The sequence below is a fragment of the Neocloeon triangulifer genome, unplaced genomic scaffold, assembly GCF_031216515.1.
Source record: "Neocloeon triangulifer isolate White Clay Creek 2 clone unplaced genomic scaffold, ASM3121651v1 ptg000001l, whole genome shotgun sequence".
In the NCBI taxonomy this organism is placed as follows: Eukaryota; Metazoa; Arthropoda; class Insecta; order Ephemeroptera; family Baetidae; genus Neocloeon; species Neocloeon triangulifer.
In genome coordinates, this window is record NW_026775544.1 from 1758607 (window position 1) to 1779589 (window position 20983).

The following is a 20983-nucleotide window of genomic DNA, read 5'->3' on the forward strand; positions in this document are numbered from 1 at the left end:
TTTTAATAAATTTAATAAAATACCTAACATAAATTAAGAAGTAAAATATCAGAATAAGCTGTAGTTTCGTCAATATTGTATTCCAAAGTGACAGCTTTTTCATGCATTTTGCATGATAATGCAAAAAATTCTTTAAAATAGATATAATTTTAAAATCAAATAGATAGTAAAATATAGATTTTATTATTAAAATATTTAACATGCAACCAGAAGCTTAATGTTGTATCCGAGCTAGATTTTACTTTACTAATTATTGCAATTTATAGTAAGTATTAGTAAAACTATTCATGAGATTATAATTAGAAGTGACGCCGGGTCATGTGAAATAAGAAAAAAATGCTTTTAATGCCAAAATTGTTTACTATTGTTCAAATAAAAGAATAAAATTTAAATTAATTTAAATAAAATAAAATAATAAAAATGTTGTAAAATACGATGAATTAATATAAAATTATATTATAAAATATTATTATCAAGTTAAATTGAACAAAGAAAAGCAGGAAATAATTGCATAAGTGGTTTAATTTCGATTGTATTGTACGTTTTACTCTTTCAGTGTGGAATTAATTCCCTTTAAATTTCTTACAACAGTTGTATATTAAGGTTTAAAAGAAAATTAAGTCTACCAAATTATCTGCAATAACATGCTGAACTTTGGTTCAAATTTTGAAATCTGAACATAGAAAATTAGAGCAGATAATCAGTTTTTTGCTTCCCCTGTAAAATTTAAAAAAAGGCTCATCTGCCATTTTCCCCAACGGGGAAAGTGGCCACTAGCCATTTTCCCCACAGGGGTAATTACCAGATCGGCCATTTGGCCGCGTAGCCGACGATATACTTTATTTTTAAGGTTGTTATGTTACTTTGTATATTCCCACGATTCATTGGGTAATATAATTACGGATGTTTGATACATCCCACAAAATTTAAAAATAAAAACCAAGTAATATTAAAAATAACAGTAATTAATGTTAAAAGTAGATATCAAAGTTAATTTAAAACAAAAATAATTGTTAAGTAAAACACTTTTTAATGTTTTTAGAACTGACCCATCTAGCTGGCAAGGCGGATACTGCAGTCTGTCGTCATGGGGGCTGGTTTTGACCTCGTAGCCGGAGCTCATGACCCTTTCGAGGCCGTACCCATTTGTGTAGGGCATGGAGGTGGCGGGGGAGTACTCGGGAGGGTAGTAGCGATACTGGAACATGGAGGTGTCCACCGCCGTGGGAGGGTATTGCGGGTACTGAGGGTACTCGGGGTAGTAGTAGGCGGCGGCGACTGGAGGCGGCGGGGGCGGCGCCGCCACCGTCGCCACAACCACCTCTGGGGGTGTCGGCGGCGTGCTCTCGGGGGCGGGCGGCGTCGACTGCAGCTTGCGTTTTGACCGACACGTCGACAGGAAGTCGCGCAGCTGCGTTTTGTACCTGGAAAAAAATTTAAATTTGTCGGTCAAAATTTTTCTGGGGATTTGAACGACCGCAATTTTTTGAATTGGGCGAGAGAGAAATAATTTTTTTCGTACATATCGTTGTCCTCATTGTAATTATTGAGGTGCATTTGTTCGGCTTTTGGTTGTTTCCCGGTCGGTTTAGAGAATTTTCTGTACCTCCGAGTGACTCTGGGCGCCGGGGAACTTGTGGGAGTTGAAACACTAGGGGTCGTTGAGTCGGAATCTGCGAAATACGAGTTTGTTAGCCCCGCGTCCAGGTAGCTCACTTTGAAGTCCATGGTGCGTTTGCCCAGCAAGTCGCGGCCTTCCTCCTCCCTGAGAAGCATAGAATCAATATGGAAATCACAGCTTTCACTTATTTAATTATAATAAAGTTCAATATTTGATCAATTGCTAATTTTTTGTTAAATCAAAAAGAATATCATGAAACTATTTTAATATTTGGATTTTTTTAATCTTTAAAATATAAAATTAATTTCAAGTACTCTGGCCAATTTCAAATCGATGACTTAATTATTTTTGAACAGCTCTATAAGGATAAATATCAGTTAGTGTTTATAATTTATCAATTTTTTAGAACTTACATGAGCGGCCGGTGAGTGCTGATGACGAAGTCAGGCTTGGAGTTTTTGTAGACAAGCCTGGACGAGGTTTGCAGCCACTGCCAGGTACCCTCCTTGGTCTGGTACCTGTAGGCGATCATGCCACTGGCACCAGTTTTCAGCACTGCAAAAATTTATAATATATAAGAATTTCCCCGTAGACAAAGCAGAGAGACTTGTCACAAGTGATCAAGTCACGTTTGGCGCAAACGGCCTCTCAAACTAGAGACGGAGCTCGAAGCGTGAAATATGAGACACTAATACTCACATTCTTGGTGCGCACTGGCCACATAAGCGAGATCATCGTAGTGAACTAGGTGGTAGCCACCCATGTTGGTCAACTCGGCGTCCGTGTAGCCCAACAGTAGCTTCCCCCTGAATAAATTAATTTTTAATATAAATTTAAACACCAAAATCATATTTCCAATGGTGAATCTTAAATAATTTTACAATTACACCCTGATCTGAATTTTAATTTTTAATATTCTGTGAAATTTGAATTTTTTTAAATGTGCGACATTGAAGAAAATAAGTAATTTCTTAATTTGAAATCAGGCTTGTTTTAAAATATTTTGTAACTTACAAGTTTAGCCTTTTCAAATTTTCAAAATATTATATTTTGCACTCACCGCTGGTCCATGGAAACGTGAGAGAGATCAAGTTTGTGTTTGCTCTTGAACATGACTTCTTTTTGTGGCACCTCGAGTAGCGACGGCGGCCCGAAGGGTGTGCAGATGGCAAACAAGGCCAGCGGCGGGTCCTCCGTTTTCCTGTTTTGGCCGTGGAGCACTTTGACTCGGCCCCGAATATCCAATCTCTAAAAATAAAAAATATATAATGTTATTTTAGTAAGATGAAGTCGGTACAGTATTATGCAAACAAGGGCACACAAAAGTAGTACACTCGAGAGCGATCTGCATATTAAAGAGGAGGGTAGGCAATCCGCTTAGCATATCGTCAGCGCCGATTGCATAACGAGTCAGTAACCGTAAAATTTAAGCTCGTTTGACTCGGTGGATGAGTTGTAAAAAAAATCGGGATTATATTATTTAAAGTTTTAAAGCAGAAGATGGAATTTGAATATTCAAATTTGAGCATTTCGGGCAGACATCGTTTAATTTTATGTGGGACGATAATGATTACAAGACGATTTCAAAAGTTGAGTATAAGGATTATTAAAGAGCTCTCATTGATTTACCAAAAGTGAATTTATTTTCACCAGAGCTGCTATCTAAAGGCTACGATCGCCCATTATTATGATTATTATTAATAGGCCTGCTTATCTGGCAACAATTATTTTTTATATTTCCTCTGGAAAAAGGAGGCCCGGCACTATTTTCGCGATATCATTTCAGATAAGAAGTGCATTTTATTATATACTTTATCTCTCTCTCTCTCGCTTTTCATTCCAGGTGCTCTCCCATGGTGTGGAATAAACGGGGAGCGCCTTCGTCCGCCGGCTTTGCATTAAGTGCGTACGTCGAACCGCCTGTTTATGTTGGATATATGGAGAGATAGGCATCTCTGCGCGCTTGGGTTGCCATAACGACGACTCAAACAATCTTGAGAATGTCACAAAAAGCACCGTGACCGAGTGAGATATCGAAAAGCAGAAAGAAGAAAATTGCTAAAAAATTAAAAAAAAAATTAAAATAAATATAAAATCCAAATATCTCCAAAAGTATTTGGTTTTGAAATGAATAAAAATTCATTTAAAGTCTAACATAATTTAAACCAGAATTAATTAATTGGCAAAGATCCATTGTGAACATGAAATTTGGAGCTTTCTTCCTACTTTCTCTATGAAGTCATGATTTTTTTTTTTAAATAATATATATATTTTTTTAAATTTTAATAGGAAGCACTTCTACATATTTTTTGGTTGGAACTATAATTTTTTTTGGCATGATATATAAATTAAAAGATTACTTTGTGTATTTCCCATTATTATTTTTTACTGCCACACACTACGGTGACTTTGGAGAAATTTATCACTTTTGTCAAATCTCTTTCACGGCCCGCGGGGCAATCTGCAGTCAAAGCGAAATGAGTGAGCGCACACCCTGACACATTTGTTCACGTCGCGACGACTTTGTTCACCTCAACGGTGACAATCGCGAGAATTATCTGTCTCTGTTAGCCAGCCGTGAATAATGAAAAAATGAAAATGTCTAAAAAATCCCGGAGCTCCTGAAAATTTGTTCCGACCTCGTGAGCAAATAATGACGTTGGGTAACTAATGCTTGTGCTCAAATGGAAAATAGACTGTTAAATTATAAAATAATGAGTTTTGTAAAACAAATCTCTCTGGTTTCTTTTCCTGGTAAAAGAGACATGAAAATGTCTCAATTTTTTAGGTTCCTTTTTTGATACAACATTATATTTTTTATTTCAAGAGGATTTAAGTCGTATATAAGAATTTAACTAGCAGTTTGAAAATTATTTTCACCTACTTACTTTAAATAATATTTAAAAGAAGGATAAATTTAATATAAGAAAGGATTTTTAAGTTAATCATTAAAATATAATAGTTTTTCTAAAATTGATTTATTTTAAAATATAAGTAATAAATAGAAATTTATTATTTACTTAATAAATTATATTAAAATTTGATATTCTCAATATTTGTAAATAACACTTTCCAAACTTGAGTAATCAGTTCAGTATTAAAAGATTGGAATTAATAATAATAAGTTCTTTTAACTCTCTACTTTTTATGAACTAATTCTAACAATTATTATAAAATTTTGCTGCTTTTACCTATGACATTTTCGTTCACATAAAAAAAATATTCAAAAGCATTTTTTTTCATAAATATAATCTAAAAACTGTTTTTTTTTTTATTATACAGTGAAAACATAACAAGGCAAAACTCATTTTCTCTCACCTATGACAATCGCCGAGTGTGGGAATAAAAGAGGATAAAAACAAAGTCCGATCTCAGTCAACAAAAATTAAATTAGGAGATGGGGCGGAAGCAGGCCTCACGGCGCTGGTCTGTTATTAACAAGACAACAATTAGCGCGGCGGCGGCGGCATTTCATCGCAAAGCCTTCTCATAACCTTCGCTCACAATGTGATTAGATAATTCGACCTTAAATATATATTTTCTGGCCGCGACAGGTAAAACAAAAATAGCAGCGTCGACGCAGGAAGTCCCGCCAGCTGGTGCAGCATTCTTTTTTCCCCGACTTTGGCAAGATATTGCACGTGCAGCACAAGATCCCTATCTCTGCGCGCAGTTGTCTAATTAATATTCGCCGTTAATTATGCCGGCCAGAGGGTGCATTAAATTAGGGGTGTTCGGAGGGCGGTGGTGTTGGCAGATCTTGTGCGAGATTTTGTTATATTTGAGTTTCAGTTGGCTTGGTTTGTACAACAGCATGTGGTTGAAATGGACAAAAACAGAAGGGGTTGATTTAGATCAATTATTATTTTGACAGTTATTTGCTCATGAATTTTCAATTTTATATTAAAAATTATGACAAAGAAAACAGATGTTTGATATTTCACTTGTAAAATTAGTAATAGAAATATAAAGAATTAAAAATTATCTGTGAAAACTGCTAAAATTATTACAAAAAGCAGCTGAAAGAAACTGCCCAAAATATCTTAAATTTTTAATGTTTATTTAAAGAGCCTCTTCACTGATCTTGTCAGCTTGTGTTCTTACTGAGTTTGCAGTGGCAAATTTAAAATTATTAGGGGTATTTTCGAATAGTGATGAAAGCACTAAACACTTACCGCGGTTTGAGATTATTCGACCACTTTTTGTGATTTCAAAGGTTCTTTATTTAAATAATTCCTAATTAAAATCTGATAGTAAGAGATAAAGGGGTAGTTGTACTCACAAGGAAGCCAGAGGTGTTGTCCAGAAGACAGCGGAAGCGCACGGTGAAGGAGCGCTCGAGCAGTTGGCAGTAGGTGTCGAGGGCCTCTGGCAGGGCGCACCCGGCGTGCTCGGTGGGCAGGAACGAGTTCCACAGCAGCTGCCTCTGCAGCTCCTCGCGGTCCTCGCTGTGCACCAACTCGTACACACTTTGATGCACTATGTCCGACTGCAGGTAGAACAAAAAAGGGTTACAATTGTTTAAAATTATAAAAAAAAATTGAGAATAAAAAAGAATTAAAAAATTAAATTACATATTATCCTGCCATCAGAAAAAGTATTTTTGTTACTGAAAAACTGATTACGTTGAAAAATAACGGAATTAAATCTAATTTCTCTGCTTTTATCAGCACAAAAAGTAAATATGAACTTTTTTTTAATTCAACTACAATTCTTATCTCAAAATATATAATAATTTACTAATGTATTTTTAATTTATATTTCTTCAAACCTCTTCACAATTTCTGAAATACATTTTTGAATTATTAGGTCTGAAAGATAATTTAAAACATTCCATCCAGACTTTAAGCTCAATTAGCAAACGTCCATTTCACAGCATGATTTTAATATTTTTTCCTCTCTCTCTTTATCACCAATGTGCTGTTTTCCATTTTTCACTTCGGGTCAACTCCATTACGCGAACAACTTGTATATATATTATAATAATTTTCCTCAAGTCGAATATTATCTGGATGGACAAAAGCATTCTTCGGGTGCCTGAGCGCGGCCGTTAATTAATGAGTGCGAGTGCAAACACCACCCTGCGGTGAAGCGCCGAGGACTTCCCGCCGGCTTGCAAACGAGGAACCCGCTGTTGCCCAATTAATAGTCACTACAGCTTGTAAACAAACATGAAATATGGGCCAAACCGGCGCCCTATCCTATCTGAAATGCGGCGGAGAAATTTATTTACTTTTTCGTGTGGGAAAAGAAAAAAGATGCGAAGCGATTGCAGAGTTGTTTTGAAATTTTTACTTACTTTACAAGAGAGGAACGTTCTATTAATTCTTATGGACGGAATTCAAAAGTAAAAAAGTAAGTTTTTTTTACTTACAAGAAGATAAAAGTTGTGCTATTTTTATACAAAAATTTAACAAAAAAATTTTACCAATTTATAATTATTAGTTTGTATCTGTACTCAAATTATTGTTATTTATTTTAGAGGAACAGGTAAAATATTTACCTATGTGAAACAAAGAACGATTTTTAGTAAGAGTTAAACACTATAAATAATTAAATTAAATAAACTCATGATTGTTAAAGTTAATTTTAAATTTAAATATCATCGTTAGCATAGAATTTTCAGAGAAATTAAGGAATAACGTCCCGATGGCAAATATATTTTAAAGAAAATAGAACTAATCACAAATGATAGCATATTTTACAATCCCATATTTCTGACGAAGCGCGCAATGAGGAAAATTGGCAGCAGCACGAAAGGCCGTCGGCGGCGGAAAATCGGTCGAGTTGCAGACAAAACAAAAGGTTGAGCACGCGTGGAGAAGAATGGAGGGACATCACGCCAGATTGTATGCGACTAATTACGCGTGCCGACAGATTAGGAAAAAAAGCAAACGATTAGAGCACGCATGCCCGTGCACGGCGGCACGCTTTTGCCGAGGTAAATATTGACAGTGTGTCAGGCCGAGGCCGAAAAACGAACGGGAATGGAAGATAAATGCGTCTGGCGTGATACAGGCTAGGTGTCGTGATGGCAGGTAATTATTGGCTCCCTGTCCTGCGCAACTCACCTGGTGAAAGCCCAGGTAGCTCTCGATGGTGTGGGTGGCGAAGAACACCTCGCCCTCGCATGTCAGGATCAGCAGGAACCCATTCAGCGCCTGAAACACACACACAGACTTGCTCTTTATTTCGTGTTTGTTTGACATAAGCACATGCACACACACACGTTCACTCTTTCTCTCGTTTTCAATGGCCATGCATTGCACGAGATTATTGTTATTTTTGTGTGTCGAGTGGCGATTTCAACGAAAATGATACGAATATTTTCAATGATACGAAAAAAGGTCAAATTAAATTTCAATTTATGTGAATATTCACAGGAATCACAGGTGTCAACGTTGATATAATTTAGTTCGTTTCAAATAATAATTCACAAATTGGTACAAAGATTAAACGTATTTTAGTAAATTGACTAATTTTTGTTTTGGGAATGTGGCGAATCTTAAAAACAAAAACAAGCTCTAAAATTTTAAGGATTTTAAAAATAGTCGTTGTTCATTTGAACTTGGAAGCCCATAACAGCTTCCTACCAGTTTGCTGTTGAGACCATAGTCAAAGCCACACTTTTTGGTGTATCAAACCCCCAATTTTGACTGTGGCAATAGAAAAATATTTAATGTAACAGGCTTGGAATAATTTATCAAGCTCAACTAAATCAAGCTTAAAATTTGCGATCCTAAAAAGGAAAATTAGAATTCTTAACGTTTTGAAAACTGACAGTGATAGGGGGATAAAAATTGTATCCACCTCATAAATAATTTCTTTTCTATACTGACAATGAATCACACTGGGAACTATTGCCCTCATGGGGATTGAATTCCTAAAGAAATTGAAAAATTTTCAATGGTTTTCATTGATTTTATGGAAACTGGTTAGGCAACGCTGCAGCTGCTTTATATACTTCACCAATTAGTTCATAATATATTCGTCTACTTTTGATCTCCATTTGCAACAAAATAATTCAAATTTTGATTAATTTTGTGAATCGACAATGATTTTGTACGAACGAAACCATTTAAAGCATTAATCATTTCAGCAATTATATTATTTGCATTATTTTAAAATTTTCATGAATGAAAGAGTTTCCATTTTTACGGCTGTTTCGTGCGTCTGTGTGATTTCGTTTGAGGGCGATCAGCGGGGACACGGACGGCGGGCCGCTCTCATCTGGCGTGCCGCACTTTTCTCGTTCGTGATTGCGCTTTTGAGAGTGTGCGAGTGTGCAACACACCACTTCTCTATATAAAGACCGGCTAAATAATATCGGCTTGACGACTTCATCACGTGGATGTAAATCATTTCGGACTCGTTTGTTCATTCACTGCACGCCGCGTCGCGCGAGAGAAACATTCCGGCAGGTGGATTTTGAAATCACGAAAGTTTCACTCTCTCTCGTGCTGAAAGTCACGTCCAAACACAGTGGTCTAGGTCTAGGACGAAATTTTAGTCGGATATCCGAGTTTTTCAATAAAGGTCAGCGGAAAAAATTTTGCGTGAAAAAGCATCTGAAGCATCTCCAAAAAGATTCAAAATATTCTATGTATTGTGAATATTTATAAATTTATCAAAAGTAAGTGAATTATCGCACACCAATCACCAATTGAATTTATACTTCCTCCTTCATAAAATTCTCTCTCTTTGAACAGTTCAGATATATTATATAATTCGATACAAACAAAACTCTAAAACTACATTTTTTTTAACTTTATGAATCAAAAATTAGATTTCAAATGACCAAAACTTTATTTAAAAATTATTTTCCATTGCTTTATTTATAAATCAACTGCTTTTGACGTAACGAAATAAAGAAAAGGGCATCGTTTTCCTATTTCAAAATTGTCTCTTCGCTCTCAATATTATTTGTCACAGTAGCTCATCCCATTCGTACCAAGGTTGGAGACATAAAACTGCTTTTATGCCCTCCATAAAGCCCAGAAGTTTATCATCAGAGCCCTTACGTTTTTGACAAGAGACAATCAATTTATATGTACGTAAAATATTTTATATCCAAGAGCTTTGGCATTTATTTGAGGGTGCGGGAAGGACGATCCATTTCTCTCTCTCTCTCTCTCTCTCTCTCTCTCTCTCTCTGGGTCCAATGGCTCCGGGGTGGCGTCGGCAGGGGCGCGTGCGTCCTCACCCCCCGGAGGGGTGCACCCCAGAAAGACGTCGATACGCGCTCGAGACCGCCATTTTGACAAATCTGCGCCCTTTCGCCGTCAGCTGGGCCGTGCACGCCATTCGGCCCTTTGTCAAGCAGTCGGCATCTCTCGATATTATTTACTTTTTCCTGCGCTGATGGAAAAAGCCAGTCGCATGCACACACCATGCTTACACACACAAATAACAAAAAAGCACAAGGCGGCCACTTGAGATTATTTATATCGCGAGTGGCGCAAAATTCGCAAATGAATTTTTAAAGATATGAGCTGTAAAAGATGAAAAAATTTAAATTTATACAACTTTTTACGCACTTATCAATATTGTTTCAATCTGATTCGCCACCAATTCTTTACCTTTCAATGAACTTTCACTGCAAAACACTTCTTCATCAATTAGTTTAATTGTAAAACTTGAAATGAAATGTAAATAAAATATGTATCAAATAGACCATTACACCAATATTATTACCAAGTATGATTATCTTTTCTATAATTAAAGCACTTCGTAACATTTTTTTTTTCCAATTTCAATATCAACTTGTATCAATTTATCAAATAATTATAAATATATTATTTATAATTTATAACTAAAATTCATATGTTAAAAACAGAACAAAAATGATTAATTTTAGTTTAAATTTTCAAACATCAAACACGTTTAAAATAAAATGTAGTTTTAATTGAATGTAAAACAATTTAAATTTGAAATAATTTGGTTTAATTTACTTATTCTCTTGCAACCAGTCAAACAAGCAATGAAATAATATCACATTGGGAGAGAATTGGCAGCCAGGTCTAGTAAACAACTAAAACTCATAGGCCTAATTTGGAAGCAAAAGTGTTTCCAAATTAAACCTACTCGCGTAGCTGGATCTGTTAACACCAAATACTCTTGACAAGGAAAGATGAAACTTTCGCAAAATTTTTCCTATAGGATTAATGTAAATTTGATTTTGAGGCGCAGAAACCGTAACATTGTAATTTGCTAAATTGATTGTGATGTTGAATTTAGCGAAAATGAACAGTACCTTCAGTCCAAACTTCGCTAACGCTGGACTCAGAGCAGTTAGAGGGAATAAGCGATATAAACGGCTCTGCAAACAGAGCAACCGACTCTCCAAATAGCGAAATCAGTGAATTATGGATGGCCCTCCACATATCGACCTTTTCACAAACATAAAATATTGATCTGCGTCATGGAGAGAATCCACACGTTTATATAACATGTGCCCGGCAACAAAAGTAAGAAGTTTGTTCTGAAACTTTTCCCCCCGGCAATAAAACTTTCTGACGTCAAACTTCACTACTTTTCCAAGAAGAAGAAAGGGCGAAAAAATAAATAAAGCTCGCTGTCTTGCTGGTTGCATAGCTTGGGTGAAAATCTTAAACATTAAAAGGATATTATGATGTATTTCTTTTTAATCTGCCGACCGCTATCTGAGCGGCGGCGGGTCTAATGATTTTATAATAAGCCCTCGGCGGCGAGTAGCGCGTCCGTGGGTGGAATTAAAGAACAACTTTCAGCCCCGCTGCTGCCATCAAGCCTCGGCTGGATGATAATTATTGCCGGGCGCGCTGCAGTGATAAAGAAATAATACCCGGCGAGTTTCGCTCTCCGAACTCGTGGCACAGCAGCAGAGAGAACCACCCCTGCAGAAAACAACAAAGGCAGGTATGTGTGCGCCAGGGGTGAATCAGACCAGCGCGGTTAACTGCCACAGAACATGCAACCTACCGCTCCACTCACTCTTTCCTTCTGACTCACCAAATTGAATTAACAAAACAAAAACACTACTAAATAGCATGGCCTGCCCGCCTAGGTGTGCATTAATAATTCACGCGGGCAGCCTCTCCTGAACCAAGATTAGTGTCTGTCCGGGAAGAGGGCACAGAATTTGGATGATGGTCGTCATATTTTTCGCTTTATTCCTCCGCTCGCTTCCTACATTGTAAAATTTTACGGCGGAAAAAAGAAAAAGAGGAGAGCAGGTTTTTTATTGCGACGGCCACTCTCGGCCACGGAGAGAATTTTCGGCAGTTCTTTTTCCACAAAGCAGTGGTGCTGAGAAAGCTTTACTTTTTATCGATTTTGCTTTTATTGTGGAAGAAACAATTCATCCTTGGAGTTCAGGTTGTAAAATGATGACAATTTTTCCATCTAAATAAAAGTATTCATTGAAATAAAATTATTACTAAAAACTAAAATTTTTTATAAAGGAGAACAATGATTAGAGAATTTGAATCTCATGCCACAAAGACTTCGTTTATGGGCGACCAATAGATTTAGGTATTACTTTTTAATATCAATATTAGGCATAAACACTATCTTCGCATTGACGGTTTCTTTTTAATTATAATGATTATATAGATTTAAAAGCTTTATTAACCTTAGCCAAGTAAAACATATAAAAACTTACAAATTTAATAAATTAATAAAAAATATTAGATAAATAAAATAATATAAAATTATAGCATAAGATATATGATGCTTATTAAAATAAATAATTATTTTTACTGTTATATGCAAACAAATTATCAATAGCAAATTATATTAATGTCTTAAATTGTAAATTTAAAAAAAGAGCCTAGCAATTTATTTTCAAACTTTTGCACACACCAACCATACACAAAATAATCGGAAAAGCGTGTAACGTAACAGGATTCATTTCAGATTTATTTATACTGATGAAAAAGGTATCTTTTCCTGAAAAAAGAACTGAGGCTGAAATTGTACAAGTTAATTAAAGATCCAAGTAAAGTCTTTTTTTAAAAAAATGTTTAAATTCAAAAGCTTATTTTCAAATAGTTTTCTGAATTAAAATACAGCAAGACACTTATTCAAAACACAACATTAAGTAATAAAAAAGCCATCTGAAAAAAGTTTCTCTCGATATTTGTGCTATCTATATTGTCTAATAAGGATAGATCCGGTAAAATATTAAATTCTGGAACCGAATTGTGTAAAGAAAGTTGCAAAATATTTATGAAAATGACGAATTCGAACTGTCTGAATTATTTTGGAACAAATTAAAAAAAAGCCTCCACCGGTATTAAATAAAGTTGCTGGTCACTTGGACTACCAAAGTAGAGCTGCGGAGAGCTTTTTTCTACTCGTTTATCCAAACACTCAACGGGCGAGCAAAAAGGACGCACGAGTGGTCATTAATAAAGAGCAACAGAGCCACAAGATAGGCCGACGGACAAATGATGTCTGAAATGCAACCTGGCAGTTCTCTTCGAATCGAAGCGGCTATTAATCTTGAGCCAAGGAGGCGATTCCCTCTGTGTGTATCTTTTCGAGTAGCTTTCATGTAAAGAACATTAGAGAAAGGAAACTCCGAACACACGCGCACGCGGCTTGCGAGCGGGATGAAGAAGAAGACCTCAATCAGACGCCCGGCCGGGTGATTAATCTCGTTGTCTTCATTTAATATCATAATAGACCCTTGCGAGATGCGCACTCGCGGAGATTAATAATTGTGAGCAGCCAGATCTTAATCTCTCTTTGTACGAAATTACGCGGTGATGGCCCGAATTAATTCCATTCATATTACACTAGATGATTTAGACATTAAGCCGAAAGGTCGGATAAGTCAAGTTAACCTCTTGAAATTTTAACGAACTTGTCCGATCAGTGTGTTTTGTCCTCTCAACTCGCACACAGTGCAAAGAATATTTTTTATTTGACACCTGATTTCCATAATACGCGAGTCAATTAAAATGTTGGCTTGGGCGCGCGTGAGTGTTTTCATATTTATTAGCTTACCTGCAGGAACATATCGCCGTCCAAAACGGAATGATCTATTGCTGTGAGGTCTCGATGCCTGAAGGAAGGGTCGCCGTGAAGACCGTCCTCTTTGTCTCTGTGCATCACCACTGAAAGCAGATTTAAACCAATAAAATAAAAAAAGGTGTTTTAGAAGCACAAAATTTATGAATATATGCATTAAAAAAGTATTTCTTTCTTTTTTACGAAACATTTTATTTAATGAGCAATTAAATTATTTCAATGACGACAAATAATAATTAAGGTCCATCTTTTAATGTTTTAATGTTTTGACAGTAAGTATAACTCTTTAAGGATAATTTGGGTTGGTCAAGAATTGTATTTAACAAAAATAATAAAATATTTATGGAGCAACAACCAGTTTTATGTTTCTTACCGTGACTCAATCCTCAATAGAATTTAAAATGGTATCGTATAAAATATATTGTAAAGTTTTAGTTTTTCCAAGCAATATATTATTGTTCATAGTTCCGAATTATGGAAATCAATGGAAATTAAACCGGATGGAATCACCAGAGCTATATAGATTTTATGCAATCTGGAGCACTTCAGTGTTGAGCAGGTTGCATTTCATTCAAATATTATTTTGCTCATAACTTTGCTGGAAATTTTTTATTCACAAAAAATCTACTTGATCCACAAATTCATCTTTAAAAATCTTATTTAGTTTAAAGATCTTAGATATTTGTCTTCAATTATAATCAAGCCAAACGCTAATATCTCTGACGTTAATGATGATAGAAACAGCTACATGATTTAATTCTCTAGTGTAATCTTTAACGGCTGGTGGAATTGAATTTGTCACAAAATCCACCTTTCGGAACAAGGAAGTGGGTTCCCTTTTGCGATAAAGTTTAATGGATGCGTTTCGTTCACGCCGCTTTGACTTTAGGTGCTGTTATGATAATTATTGAAAATTTGGTGTCACTCGGCGTGTGACATCCTCGTAGGGGCGAATGCACTCTTGCAACCCACCCAAGTACGACAATCTGGCCAATTAATCGCTAAGTCGTGCCCGCATTAATTGCCAAACTTATATTTTTTGTTCCGAAAACGCCGAGCCCTTTTCCTGAAGTAGAATTTATACACACGGTACAATAAAAGTATTATATCCTTTGTTATACTCAAAATAAAAACTAGCAACGGTTGATTCTTTATTCACACCTCGCCGACTTCCCTTTTGGAATTAGTTTTGTTTGCAAATGCGGTCGATAAATCACGAGCGAAAATCGATGCTAATTTATTCCAACCCCGAATAAACACGGACAAAAAGCAGCGGCAGGGAAGCGAATGCCCCATGATGGGGCATGAAATCGTAATTAGCCGCCGTGATGATCCGCAATTGTTGGGGTGAGTTTTGGCGAAATGTGGCTGCGTCATCGTCTAATCACTCACAATGAGAGTATCGCTTCGGAAAGTGAGCATCTCGCAGCGGGGGCCTATTAACAACTTTATCACGCTCATTTACAAACCTCCATTGTTGATATACCGGTGCACACTGGTCTAGTTCATTTTCACGGTTTGCGACTTTTAAACGGCGTACCTTGATTTTTGATTTGCGCCGCACGTTTACAATTTAACCAAAAAGATAATTTTGTATGTATTTGATGGCTGATTTTCATTTTTCTTGTTACTTTTGGATCATTAAGACAGTATTTATGTTAAATTGCATGTACTGTTTGAATCTCGCACATGCCAAAAGAAGTAGAAAAAGGATGACTTTTCAAATAAAGAATCAAGCCTTCCTAGTAGTTTTAACAATGTTATTAGAAATTAATAACACTCGATTTAAAAATTCTGTTTTATTTGGAGATTTTACAACAAGCTTGAAGTTTTTTTTAACACAAATTTCTGAAGGGTACATTTTTTTCATTGCTGCTTGACAATAGTAAGGATTGATCTCGTTAAAAACTTTAAGTATTTATTTGTTTAAATTATTTTTAAGATGAAAAAATTACATCAAAATTTAGGGCAGAAATGAAGCAATAATAATACTACTAAATTTTATTTTGACATATCTATATAGAATATCAAATAATTACTCACTTTTAAAGACCGCTTTCTTAAAACGACTATAAACTAAAAATTTGCTTCATGTCGCTTATTTTTATTTAGAAAAAATGTAATTTCTCATGGCAATTTGAATTTTTAATATTCCATTTTAATCATTGATTATATCTATACATTCGTCAAAATGAACTTCACCCTTCACTCCAATGAAATTTGCATCTTAAATGTTTATTTGCATAGTCTTTTTTATTTTATTAACCTTCATTTTAATTACAATATTGATAAAAAAAATTAATTACAAAATTTTAAACGGTATTTCAAATATTTGTATATTTAAAAATTAATTAAATAATTTAAAAACTAAGTTATTTTAAATTATAATGAATTCTCTACTTAGCAAGAATTTGAGCATAATCAAAAGAGACAAAGCCACACAGGCTGCCACAGCAGCAGTAAGATTGAGTTGTCTCCATTCTTTTTATTTACGCGGCGTAATTGCAAAAGTTAAATTGGAGAGGCAGGCGGTGGTCGATTGATCAGGCCGCCGTCGTCTTTCAACTCTTGACGAGAGAGTAATGGTCGGTGCAATGGCACAGAGTTGCCCATTCTCTCTCAATCGCATCTCGGGTTTCAGCAAACTTATAATAACTGGACGAGACTTATTTTGCTGAGACTTGAATGCGCGGTACTTTGGCCCGAGCCAAATTATTATTTACTGGCAAGTATAGGAAGAAACTCGCACATGCCCAATCATTATTTACGCAAGGAGAGAAAAAAATAAAACCTCGTATATGCAAAACAGCCCACATGGAGAATATAGTTATATTTCACGCCTATGGGTGATGAATGGGCGCCGACGCGGAGAAAATAAAAAAATGAGGAGAAAAAAAAGCTATTTTCCCGGAGTTATTTATCTGCAGAAGAGTCCATAAATAAATATATAAAATCAAATCCCAGAAAAAGTTTTTACATTTTTTTTTTACTTCTCCCGGGTAACCCAAGTCTGTGCATCTCCGAGATAAATTTATGTATAAACAATAGTGTAAACGCGCATGGTAATGAGGCGCATGGTCGACTCTCTCGTAATTAGAAATATGGTCGGTGTCAGCACGCCTGGATTTATCGCCCCAGGAGGGGGTGGGAGCCGTAATAAATAAATCCAGCTCTGGCTCGCTCGCTCGCTTGCTTTGGAACAAAACCTCGCTTCGTTTGCTCGGGCGCCGGTTTCGCGCTCCCGTCGTCTTGCTATGCACCCCGTTCCCTAGGCAACCCGGAATGCACGAGGCATGCGCCCCCTTTCGCAATCAATAAACCCTCTCGCTTGCTCGCTCCGGACACGCCGCCGGTCTGGCGGCTGCCAACCTGTGACCCCTGCAACTTATTATTGGCCCCATCCGCCACCAAAGGCTTATCTGATAATTCACAAAGAATATTAAACTGCCGCGCGTTTGTCAAATCAAAAGCTCTATCATTTGGTTTTTCTCTATTTGGCATCCTCAATATTACTTTTTTCTCGTGAATTCTCATGAAATTAAATTGAAAATTTTAATTCATCCACTCCACATTTTTCCTCTTGCTTGCGATAAAAATAATTCGTAAAGATTTTATTGTATTACAGAATCTTTGTTTTTATAATTAAATTCACGAATTTTGATTTCAATAAATTTATTTGTAATATAAACTCGTTTTTTTTTCTAGGGGGTTAATGAAGCTTGTCTCTTTTTCTGGTTGTAACCGACAAAATTATAATAGTTGGTGAATTGAACTATATTTTCTCCTCTAATGGGGAAGGTAACATAAATCAATCAGGAAATAAACAGAATTGAAGACAGGGTTTGTTGACTTTGTTAGGGTAGGGATTTTAGGTTTACACTTTTCATTTTGCAGTTATTTCCTTTTAGTTGCACATTGTGTTCATTAATGTATCACCGGGCATTCTCTGCCCAAATACATCATCCATTTATTACATCATCCTTTTAATAGAAAGTCAAGAGAACAAAAATTATAATTAATTAATTATTATAATTTTAAATGATTAGAGCAGCTATGCACAAAAGGCAATAAGAATTTGAGTTTGGTCAAAAGTCAATTTCTTACATTACATTTGAAGACTTTACAATATATTAATGTATTATTTTTAATGCTTTTGCGTGCATTGTAATTTTTAAAATCAAACACGAATATAAAATACTTTTAATTTGTTTTATTTTCATTATTAAAAACTAAAATATTTAAATCTTGTAATTTGAGTAAAATCAATTAAAAATGAGCAAATATATTTAACACTCTTATAACTATGTCTTTAAATTTTATTTTAAATATTAACACACATTTATTTTAAATGTTCTACCCAAAAGAATGTTTTTTATACAAAAGTTATATTTAATTATTAATTATTATTATGTACATAAACATTGAACTTTGTTTGAATTTCGATTCTATTTTTTCAATCTTTTCCCATTATGCAATTCATTCCAACATTTTGCCAAGAAAATTTGTCATATTTAATGGCTTTTTTGCGCAATTACAAAAATGATGACCTCACTCATTCGCTCTCGCGCAGCTAATCAAAAGGAAATATTTTGCTGCGAACTGGTACTAATAAATTATTACACCTGCAGGTCTTCCTTCTCTTTATACGCGATAAATATTTTCCTTCTCTCTCTGCCGCGAATTTATGCGCAAACGCTGGTGACTGAGAAACTGCGATTTGCGCTTCGTTTCTTGTTAATTTTTTTCCCTCGCGTTCGACACCCGTACAAGTTTTTTTCCCCGATTTTTTTTTCTCCGGGAGTGCAATTCTGTTTATATGCAACAGATGCAGGTGAAGTGCAACCAATGCTGGGATTTGGCTATTTATGAGGAAGCCGCGCATTTCCTAATCCGGTAGAATGCATTTTCATTTATTTATTTATTTATGCTCCGTGTTTTGTGTCCAATTTATGCAACTACACAATCGGCTGTCTGTCTGTTTGTTGTTCTCGGTGGCTAAATGGTAATCGCGCTCTGTGTCTGAGCACGCGGCACTTTTGGGGCTGCCTCTATATTTGGGCGCCTCTCTTTCACTCGTAGTTTTCAGAGCTTGCAAAATGTATTATAATAAGTTATTTGCAAGTATTTTGAGCTATACCAACTAGATTTAAACTAAAACAAAAGATAATCGTAGTTAAAGTGTAATTTAAGAAAAGTGCAAGAATAGAAAAGAAAGGAGAATGATTAGTTTGATTTTAAAATTCAGTTATATGACATAATGGATAATCCACTACATGTAATAAATATATAATAAAATAATAAAAAACCAAAAATAATAAAATTTTGTTTGTTAAAATTTAAAATTATTAACTTTTATATCATAACATTTATTTATTATTTCTCTGAATTATATAATTTACTAAATTTTTGCAATATTATTCAGAGCAAAGAACAATAAGAATAATATAATAAACGAAAAATGTGAGCAAATGACTTTTATTTGTTGTAAATACAAATTTTTTTAAACACTATCTCCTGTTAAAGAGATATAATGATGTAATTAATATTACATACAAAATTCGGAATTCAAATTTAAGTGGTACTGTTGAGAGGTTTATTTTTTTTGTATGACAATATTAATGATTTAATTCAATCTAAAAAAAGTGTGTCCCATTGTGAAATCATTTTGTTAAAAATACAAAATGTTTATACACAGGATTTTAAATTCCCTCCAAAATAATAACAAAGATAAGCGATCTATCTTTAGAAGCAAAAGTTTCAAAAGTCATCTTCTACTACCAATCGGAGATAAAAGGGATACATTTCGCGCTCGGGGCAGCCGAAACGACAGTTTAATTGAGCGGAATGAGTGGCTCTATCTGTGTAAAATAAATCCACCCCCGCGGCAGCTCTTGCGTGGGGCTGCAAGGCACCCCGAGTGACCATAGCGGCTGCTTTGTTTCCGGCGAAAAGAATATATATATTATATTGCACTTGCAACGAAATAATGTTCCGAATGTTTGGTGTCGCTCGCTATATTAGGGGAATAATGAACTCGGTAATTACCTCGTAGGGCATAACGCACGCCAGACCAGCTGCTTTTTGTGCAGCTGACCTTTCTTGCGGGGTGCGTGAGGAGGACCAAATCTACCGTGACGAGCGAGCGAGTTGAACACGCTCGCTCGCGCTTACTCCTTCCTCAATGTCATTGTCATCGATGCGCCGCCGATTGTTTTCATTGTCCGCTGCCTTTCTTTCTTTATTACATTTCGGCTCTATTGATATTCGCCGGCGCACAAGCCGCGGCACACGCCGCTCTTTTATTATTGAATAAATGTTGTGACAGGGTTATCGACGAGATGCACTTATTTGTGGTAGATTAGCTCTGTTTTAGTTGATATAATTAAAAATTTGTGAAAATCCACTGTAAAAATAAGACTATATATTATTTCAATAATAATATTGTTGGAAGTTTGTTAATTGAAAAAAAATGAATTAAATTTCATGAATCTTATTCCGAAAAGTGCCCGCTTGAAGATGAATTTTTTGGAACGTTGAACTCCACTAATTGAGATGGACCATTGAATAGAACAATAAATTCAGCATAGAAAAGTCTAAACAATAATGTTTTCACTATCATTATGCACGTTGCATTTCACATAGCAATTATCTATCAAATATCTTAGCATGAAATAATATTTAATTAGTTGCAAAAAGTTTGTATAATTGGATTCAGACCAAGAGAAACTTTGCCCCATACATGAACATGACAAAATAAAAATTTAATTAATCATGACAATTTTAGTAAAATAAATAGCATAAGGCTAAAATAATTTTTTTTTAGTATTATCTAAAACTTTTTGTGCTAATAAAAAATATTAATTTATTTAAAAATTTAAAAATAAATTATTTTAACAACTATAAGAAAATAATTATATTGAAACCATAGTTTTTAAATTCAGTGTGTTTACTAATTAAATTTTGTTATTAAGTATTTGTAATATTTACGTCAAGGGACAGTATGAATTGCGCTAGGAATTTGAATTGCAGATAATTGTCTTTGCTAAAATTGCTTTTAGTTTCAGAATTTGCTTTTATGTGCAAATTTTTTGATTTTTTTTTTTTTTTTTTAATGGTTTCAATACAAATATTTACAATCATTCGAAAATCAATATTGCTACACTGATTAGAGCGCGCGATCATTGGCATCTAATTAGTGCGAGTTATTGACTTTCGAGTGTGACATTACTCAGAGAAACCCGTCGACTGCCGACCTAAAATACGCATGCTGGGGAATCGATATATTACAAACACTACTACGGACTGCAAATTATTCGCATGCACACCGCGTACCACTGAAAAACCGAG

At 35.1% G+C, this 20983-nt stretch overlaps 1 protein-coding gene across 1 annotated transcript in view; it reads right to left on the reverse strand.

Annotated features, from left to right (window-relative positions):
* Positions 1-20983, reverse strand: part of LOC132196105 (aryl hydrocarbon receptor) — a 41153-nt gene that overhangs the window by 2713 nt on the left and 17457 nt on the right. Inside the window, exons 3-10 of the mRNA XM_059618529.1 lie at positions 13613-13722; positions 7693-7782; positions 5904-6110; positions 2682-2869; positions 2321-2427; positions 2035-2176; positions 1523-1765; positions 1050-1424 (exon numbers count right to left, since the gene is read on the reverse strand). Coding sequence (XP_059474512.1) covers positions 1050-1424; positions 1523-1765; positions 2035-2176; positions 2321-2427; positions 2682-2869; positions 5904-6110; positions 7693-7782; positions 13613-13722 — 1462 coding nt within the window. The remainder of the gene's footprint in view (positions 1-1049; positions 1425-1522; positions 1766-2034; positions 2177-2320; positions 2428-2681; positions 2870-5903; positions 6111-7692; positions 7783-13612; positions 13723-20983) is intronic.